Source organism: Etheostoma spectabile, chromosome 13 (assembly GCF_008692095.1).
Source record: "Etheostoma spectabile isolate EspeVRDwgs_2016 chromosome 13, UIUC_Espe_1.0, whole genome shotgun sequence".
NCBI lineage: Eukaryota > Metazoa > Chordata > Actinopteri > Perciformes > Percidae > Etheostoma > Etheostoma spectabile.
In genome coordinates, this window is record NC_045745.1 from 9,799,291 (window position 1) to 9,808,577 (window position 9,287).

At 42.3% G+C, this 9,287-nt stretch overlaps 1 protein-coding gene across 1 annotated transcript in view; it reads left to right on the top strand.

Moving 5' to 3' along the window:
• The window catches only part of galnt10 (UDP-N-acetyl-alpha-D-galactosamine:polypeptide N-acetylgalactosaminyltransferase 10 (GalNAc-T10)), an 81,534-nt gene that overhangs the window by 60,691 nt on the left and 11,556 nt on the right, over positions 1 to 9,287 (top strand). The window contains exons 6-7 of the mRNA XM_032534308.1: positions 1,119 to 1,302; positions 6,477 to 6,594. Coding sequence (XP_032390199.1) covers positions 1,119 to 1,302; positions 6,477 to 6,594 — 302 coding nt within the window. The remainder of the gene's footprint in view (positions 1 to 1,118; positions 1,303 to 6,476; positions 6,595 to 9,287) is intronic.

The window sequence follows — 9,287 nt, forward strand, 5'->3', positions numbered from 1 at the left end:
CTGGAATTCTGCACCAAGGCGGAATTTTGGAAAAGAGACTTCAGATACAGTATTAGGGACACACTAAGGTCTATATAAAAGAGACTTCAGATACAGTATTAGGGGACCACTAAGGTCTATAATAAGAGACTTCAGATACAGTATTAGGGGCCACTAAGTCTAATAAAAGAGACTCAGATACAGTATTAGGGACCACTAAGGTCTCTATAAAGAGACTTCAGATACAGTATAGGGGACCACTAAGGTCTATATAAAAGAGACTTCAGATACAGTATTAGGGGACCACTAAGGTCTATATAAAAGAGGACTTCAGATACAGTATTAGGGACCACTAAGGTCTATATAAAAGAGACTTCAGTACAGTATTAGGGGACCACTAGGTCTGTATAAAGAGACTTCAGATACAGTATTAGGGACCACTAAGGTCATATAAAAGAGACCAGATACAGTATTAGGGGACACTCAGGTCTATATAAAAGAGACTTCAGATACAGTATTAGGGACCACTAAGGTCTATATACAGGAAGGTTAATGGTATGTGTTATAACAGGTTTTTTTTTAACTTTCACTGACAGCCCAAATGTAGCCATGTTTTAGCCTAGACGTCAGGTTTAGGTATGAACAGCTATCAAACGTCTTTTAAACCTAATTGCTTGCTGGTCAGTTCTGGTTACACTGTGGTTGTTGTAAATGTGGCATTGAGGCAGCAATCACTGCCACAGATCAATACATATTTTCATCTTCAACCACTAAAGAAAAACCAGAGTGGAAATATTTTGGCTATGAGCGGAAGAAAGTTGCTCATTCCTTGTCAAACATTATTTCTCTGAGTCAACACACTGGCAACTCTGTCTCAGAGACGGTCGATCTGTGTCCGTCGAGTCGAGAGCTCAGTGGGAAAAGGAGCATAGTGCATGCACACACATACGCACACATTTTTTCTTTCTTTCTGGGCACCCACTGGCTTCCTCCTTCACCATGGTATATGAAGACACACACACACACAAACACACACCAATAAACAAGCAAACTCAACTCTTAAGTATGTAACAATAAAGCCTTAAGACTATTTTTTGAACTGATCAAACCTCCCCCATCTGTCTCCATGTGTCTCTCAGACCGAATCAGCCAGAACAGGAAGACCATCGTGTGTCCGATGATCGACGTGATCGACCACGACAACTTTGGCTACGACACGCAGGCGGGGGACGCCATGCGGGGGGCGTTTGACTGGGAGATGTACTACAAACGGATACCCATCCCCCCGGAGCTGCAGGGCGACGATCCCAGTGAGCCCTTCGAGTGAGTGACAGCACACTCTACTTAAATTAAATCACATTGTCTTTCTGTGACGCTAATTTTGATTGGATTATGCTCCAACAGCTTTATTCATCAAAAAAACAAGCTTAAAACTGTAAATATGTTGCTTTGACTGAATGCAGAGTACAGTTGAAGCCATCTTAGGCTACACCTATGCTACAATGTTTTCATTTTTTTGCGGCATTTGGGGACAAAAAAATTATCTTTGTCCACACGAGTTTTAGCTCCAGTAGCAGAACTAATCTCCGTCCACATCACGTGACAATTTACTAGTGATGGCCAAATGAAGCTTTTGTGAACCAGTGTCTTTATTTTCTGAGCCCACTAGATGGCGCTCTCTGTTTGACAAAGGGTTGAGAATAAACTGAATTGCAACGCCTTAGACCTTTCTCTTAAAACAAAGATCGCCATCTAGTGGGCTCAGAAAATAAAGCCACTGATTCACAAAGCTTCAAATGGCCGTCACTGCTATTTACACAAACTGGGCATGAGCCTGTATGCGTTTAAAATACTTTGGAGAAAGAACAACAATGGTGAAAAGTACAATGCAAGCAGGGATTTATTAGCTAGAAGCAACAACAAGGTGAAACTGTTATTGAAAGGTATGTAAGCCATCCTAACCAATGAGACGTTTCCAAAGGTCTCCGTTTATGCCCGTCCAGACTACAACGCAACCCCAGAACTTTCAAACCAAAATGGGGGCACAGGTGTTTCCAAATGTCTCCAATTTAGGGGCTCTGAAACGCTGTAGTAGTGTGGACTCGAGGCGTAAATGTAGCAAAAGATATTTGTTTTTAAACCAAAAGGTAGTAGTGTAGATGTAGCCTTGGAGCGAACCAACTGGAGGTTACTGAGTTTTTAGTTTATATCCACAATGTTCCATGGATGCACCTCTTTTTGGCCAAATGTCTTTTTACTTAGCTTTCTTTGTGTTGGCGTTCTAAAGTCCAGCTGATTTCTGAGGGCTATGGTCCTCAGACCTCTGCAGGGTAAATCCAGACAGCTAGCTAGACTATCCGGCCAATCTGAGTCTTCTGTTGCACGACTAAAACTACTTTTGAACGTACACATGTTCCACCAAATCTAGTTCCTTCCCAAGGCTATTTTTGAAGAGACGTCATTGCTCAGTGCGGCGTTTAGTCCACATGACGATTGTGATTGGTTTAAAGAAATACGTTTTTCTCCCATCCCGGAATGCTGTGTGGACTAGCAAGACTTTCTTCCACAGCGCTGTGTAGGAAGGTCTGGCATTGCGAGACTTGCAGCACCCCTCCACATACAGAATACAAACACCCACCTCGCTCAACCTGGTGTTTCAGGGATGTGTTAGCGGTGGGGTCCGGCTGAAAGACAGTTTTTCATTACCATTTCACTTTTCTTCTGAGAGCCCTGCAGGAGGTAAATCTATGTGCTCGTACAGCAGGCAGTACAGTGGAAGTCAAACACCGCCTGAGCAGCCACTTCACTGGTGCACTGCAGTTCTCCGTATCTGAGGACACTGTGTCAACACATGAATTAAACATTGTGCTCAGTGGTTCTCCTACTTACAGCCACACAGTTGCACCACAGCACACAGGTGCCCAATGCCCAATTGTGATTCTTTTGTTCTTTATCGTTATGTCTATCCTGCATTGCATCATCAGCAACAGTTGAACGTCTTTACGCTGCGGGTGGGAATCACAGGGTAACCTAATACCTGATACATGGCTCACCATACCGCTAAAACACAGCAATTCTGCGATAATCAACATGTTGCTAGACAGTTCTATAATGAGACATCAGAATATTGAACTAACTATGGATGGAAAATGCCCGTAGTAAAGGTTAAGTGCAGGTTTTTTTTGGTCTTTATTCACTGCAAGCCTAAAATGTATGTATACATTGCATAAGTTTTCAAGTCTGTGAATTAAAATTAGGGCAATGGGGGGGTTACAAAATGAACAAAGTATTTTTTGTAAGTAAAGGATCTGAATACTTCTTCCACCACTGCAGAGGTGTTTGTAATCACCGCAAGATTCAGTTCAGCCTTGTCGCCCTCGGAGAAAGAAAAACTGCAGAAACCCAGCTGTTATCGCCACGGGACTGGTGTCTGTGCTCAGTGCTCACGAGGCATGGGAAGCCCCGGTGTGCTTCTCGCCGCTGACAGCAGCTACAGTCGCTGCCCTGCTTAGCTTTAATTGATCCTCCTCAGGGACTCCTTTGGCGAGAGCAGACTACCTGCTGGCCGCCTGTCTCCGACTTCTACCTGATGAAAAATCTCGTAACTATGACAGCCTGGTGTCAGCATGTATTACGATAATGAAACAGTTCTCTATCAAATTACTCTTATTATTAAGTTAGTTATTTTGTGGAAGGACAATGTACATTTAATGGATTCCTCTATGTGATTTTCAATGTATAAAAATAGACTTAGAAATGCCCTGCTGTGTGATTTTGTGGAAAAAAGATGACTCTTAGAAAACAGTTTTACTGTAATTTAATGTATATGTATTTCTTTTTACTACATTTTAATGACTTTTTCATATCACGATTTTTTTTGACTTAACGGTAGTGGTTCTAAACAGGTCGTTATGAAATGGTTGTGGTTATGCTTAGGCACCAAAACTACTTAGTTAAGTTTAGAAAAACATTGTGGTTTGGGTTAAAAATTGGACGTAACTTCACTTCCGATTGTTAACGTGATGCTGAACTTGATGTACGTAAAGTTAACATGACACAAACCCCGGTCTCCTTGGTGAAAATGGGTTAGTTTGACGATTCTACCCCCCCCTACTCTTGTATTTTGTCACCTTACCTCCTGCTTTGCTCCCGTCATACTTTCTACGGCCACTTGAGGGCCCTGCTACTAAAGATGTTAATATGAGTTGCAACTGCTGCTTGAGCAAACAACCTATGGGAGTGTTTTTAAAGGGGAGGACACAACTTGGGGACGCGTTTCCCATCACAGAGCATACAGCAGTTGTTGGTCCCTATTAACAACAGATTGGCAAAAGATAAAAAAACATCTCTTCTGACTTCACCTTGGATAAACCTAAAAAAATCAATAAAATAAATAAAAGTGTGTGTGTGTGTGTGTGTGTGTGTGTGTGTGTGTATTTCTTGAAGCTGCACTTTCATATGGCTCTATGTAGTTTTGCTTATTTGAAGCTAATGTACTTGCACTTAGTACTTGTTGTCTGGCATTTGAACCTTCAAGGTTGAAAGCACTTAATTTGAAGTTGCTTTGGATAAAAGCGTCCGCTAAATGACATGTAATGTAAAGTAATGTCGTGTAATGGTCCGCTAGAGAGGCTAGGCGGCGCTAAGGCAACAGATTAGCTTTTTAACTGGGCACTCGCACAAAAAAAAAGTGATCCAGCAATTTTCCTCAGGGGTGGTGCGGCGGAGGGGAGAGTCAATGAAACCACACATTTGTGTCCTGTTGAGTTCTTTAACCCACCAACAAACCACAAGCAGACTTCTTGTTTCCACTGCTTTAACGATGACTGATTAAACAACAAGTTAACGATTTTTTTTAAAGGTATTTTGCAGCCGGCATGTGACAGGAACCTCCTCCACCATGCCATTGTTTTCTGAAAACATGAAAGTCTTCCCCTAAGAAAATAGCTAACCAACCTCACAACACACATTTATTCACAACACGAATTAATCAATCAATTAAGTATCAAATTTCACGGTCTACAAAGTGTGTTTTCCGACAGCACTGGAAGGCTGCTTCATTTCAGAGGAGAGAGAGACATGGTGAGGTCTTTGTTGTTGGAGAAAACATTCAGCATTCAGTGCTTGTGTTTCGTTTTTACCCTTGTAGAGTTTTAGACCTTTCTTGTGGCAGAGATAGAGGCAGTAGTGTTTCCTGTTTCCTGTACGGGATTCTCAAGCCGTCTCAAACCGTAGATCAAAACACACGGACAGGTTGGATCTCCACTTACATGATTGGCCACCGCAGCGTGACGTGGGGCGGCATTAGGCGGCAGGCCGGCTGTGTTTTTTTTTAGTGCCCCCCTTCGCAATAGTCTGTATTAAAGACCGGTGCTGAAGGAAAATCCGCCGGATGCATGTATTTTCCATTACCTCCCTCTTTTTTTGTTGCCATTCTAACCTCCGGTGGATTTCTGAGGATTATGGTTACCTGCTGCTCAGATCTCTGCCGGGGAACAGACAGACAGATCTGTCCAATCTGAGTTTTCTGTTGCACGACTATTTTGCAGCGGCTCTGTGCGAAGCTTAACGCAGCCCACGATTGTAAATGGTTCAAATAAATGGCAATAAACCAGAGCACGTTTTCCTCCCATCTTGAAATGCTGTGTGGACTAGCCAGACGCCTAACTGCCAAATGATCGATGTCACACAGGCGACACTGCTTGGATCCAAAAACACACTTGCCGGTGTCGCTTATCATCATAGAGAGCCACCGAAGGGAACGAAACAGAGATCTTTGAGATTGTGCTGTAACTTCAACATCAGCGTTAGATGAATCAGGATAACGCCAGGCATATGGTAAAGAGATCTGGGTCCCTTCCAAAGAAATCAAATTGAAATGCACTTGAGTGTGTGTGCACCTGCTGCCCCGATTGTTCTGCCTCAGGTGTGCTTCAGCTACAGTCACATACAGCGGCGATACACCCGCTAACAAGCCCTGCTCTCAACAGCACCGAGCTAGTCACAGCAGACAGAAGCCACAGCGCTCTGTAGTGGGTTAATTGGTTCGACACTGCTCAGTGCGTCTTCATTATCTGGTGAGAAATAGTGTCACCACGAATACGCAAACTCTGACTTGCTATCTGCTTCTCTGTGTGTTGTCAGTCTGCTGTTTTTCTGACTCTTAGTTTTAAGTTGTTTGGGTTTTTAATCCTGCAGGCTGAAAAAAGTTTGTTGCTCCCTCGTGGTGGTACTCAGCTGAGAACCAGAGTCAAAAATGATTTACTTTTACTTCTCAAAATCATGCTCTCTCTCCCCATCTTCGTTCCTCTGACTCTGATAAAGAGCTCAAGGATCTTCTTTGGTGTTTCAGTTGTTTGTCAGTAAATCTTATGTTCAATTTCAATGTTTTCTTTGCCGGGTGAGGAGTGGCTCTGCATGTACCGGTACATGTAAAGTGTTGTATACGATATGTGCTGCAAATACTAAGTGTCTATTCAATTGTGTGTGTCCTGCAGGTCTCCGGTGATGGCGGGTGGACTGTTCGCCGTGGACAGGAAGTGGTTCTGGGAGCTGGGAGGATATGACACGGGTCTGGAGATCTGGGGAGGAGAGCAGTACGAGATCTCCTTCAAGGTAAAAACAATCAAATCGCAAATTCACTGGGGGCATTTAAAGTTTTCACTTTTCCTCATCAAGCAATGCCATCTTCTTCTTTTTGTTTTTTCCCCAGGACTTTATTTGTTTCAATAACCTCGCTTAATAGGTTTTTAGTTTGGCCTAAACCTAACCAAGCCTTAGCCATAGCCGAGTCGTTGGAGGACACTGACAAGCAATGTTATAGCGTCCAACAACCAAAAAACACCAAGAAAGTTAAAGACAGGCCCATGTAAACTTCCAACACAGTTCTTTCAGGATATAAAATTAAAGAACTACACAGGCTCTGTTTGCTGAGGGTGGCGGTGGTTTCAACAGTCAAAGTCAAACTTTATATAAAAGGTTTTAAATGTAACTTTTTAATGTTTAATGTGAAACTGTGTAATGTTCCAATTAATGGTGATAAACGATCTATAACAGCAAACGAGACAGTGAAAAACGAGACTGTTCTCTTTTTTTTTTTTGAAAGATGTATTTTTTTTTTTTACCCTTTATTTCAGAGTGACAGTGGATAGACAGGATAGGTGGAAGAGAGGGAAGGCTGCGGGTTGGATTTGAACCTGGGCCGCCGCAAAGGACCCAGCCCACGTGGGGCGCACGCTCTTACTGGGGGAGCTAGAGGTTGGCCCAAGAACGCTATTTCAATATAGTTTTTATTTATTAATGCCTTGGCCAAAACCCAGAATGATTTGCGGCAGGTAGAAGGGCTCTACAGTAACACTTTCTGACGGGTCACAGATTTCTTTGTAACACCGGAAAAAGCCTGTGTTACTGGATCCGGCCAGGTAAAAGGTTGCAGGAGATTTCTTTATATAGGTCTACTTGTATTTAAATTTTAAAAGTTATCTTTTGTAGTTATGGCTGATACTGGGACAGGATCATTACAGAAAAGAAGAAAATTTAGAGAAGAAGAATTAAAAGCTAGAAACGGGGTAGCATTTAAACATGCTTTTACCATAACCCTGAAATGTAAAGGGGAACTCAGCGCTGGCATGTTTTTTAAACCCTGATTGAGGATTTCTAATATTTAGCGCTGCGAGTATGAAACTAACACCAGCCATGACCCAGGGCTCAGCCTGATGTGAAAACCTCTTATGTTTTTAATGCTGTTTTGAAGCTTATTTAAGCAATTACTGAGATAATATCCCATACCAAGGTTATAATTTGGCCCAAGATTATACTACTAAGTTTTGCTCTCAGCACATGCCTAGCTATGCCCACAGATATTCAATTTGGTTTCCTCCTTTATAAAGATCCCCATTAGCTGATACCGAGCGGACAGCCATTCTCCTGAGGTGAGAAGATTAACAAGCTCTCGTACTAATCCTTCCAACCAAACTGCTGCTGCCACAGACAGCCAGGCGCTGCTCACATGTGAAACACAATCTCTTTTATTCGCTGCTACAGTTCATCTAAAGCTCCATCCTGGTTACTCTGGTATGGGAACATCCAGCATTTCAAACTCACACAGTGGAAAAAATGCCGGCACAGATAGGCACACAGAGCACAGAGGCGGTATGACCTCACAAGTTTGAAAATTGGAGTTTCAGTTATGTAAACATTTCTTCGAGACAGAGCTGCTCTGGAGGCAGAAATAATTAAACCTCCGTGGATGGAGCCAAGAAAAGTTATTCAGAGTTAGTTAACCGGCAAACAAGTCGGCAGAGGAAAACTTTTTTCTGAAAGCATACTTAAAAATTAAAATGACATTTTTAGGTTCATTCCATTCAGATTGGTATTTATCTTGAAGTCTTTCTGATTTTGGTATTATAATGTCTATGTGTTTTGCTGTCAGCCTTTGGTTAGGTTGTTATTATTCATGTAGTGGGGACAAACACATTACTATAGCCACTGACACGCACTGTATATACGGAACGGTACAGTGGGCATTCATTGATTTGCTTCATTTATTCAGAGACACCAGTAAAGACACAGGATTTTGTCTTGCAGCGATACGTTTTATCCATGAAGATGAAAGTAAATGTCGTTCTGTAGTTTCCGTCAGCTGAGCTGCGTACACTCGTTTGATCTGAGTGGGTCCACTGGTGGTAGAGCTTCAACCCGTTCTCACTCCCAAACCCAAACCCTGCACATTAAAAACCAAAGTCACGCCAAATCAGTGCCAACGGAGAGCGTCAAAAAGTGGCGCCATTCCCGAGCGAGCGTGTTGAAAAATGGCACCAAAGGCATCTGTCCAAGGGGAGCGTGCCTGTGTTCCCACAGCCCTATGTTCCCACATTTCTAAAAAAAAAATCAAAATTAGGCAGTATGTTTCCACAGTTCTTTTTTCATGAATTTGTATCGTATCCCCCTTTCTCCCAATTTGGGGTTAGGGTTTAATCCTAAATTTTGAAGAAAAATCTTAGAAATGTGGGACCATTGGATTGTGGGACCATTGGATTGTGGGCCCATTGGGCTGTGGGACCATAGGGTTGTGGGAACATAGGGCTGTGAGACCATTAGATTGTGGGACCATGGGGCTGTGGGACCATAGACCTGATCCCTGTCCAAGCATGATTTTTTTTATGTGCTGGGAGGAGTGAGAATGTGTTTTTAAAACACCTTTTTATGTTCTATTTTTTTTATATTAGTTTTTGGGCATTTTAGGCCTTTATTTTTAATGTCATCTTAAGTAGAGTAAACCTTTTATATATATATATATATATATATAT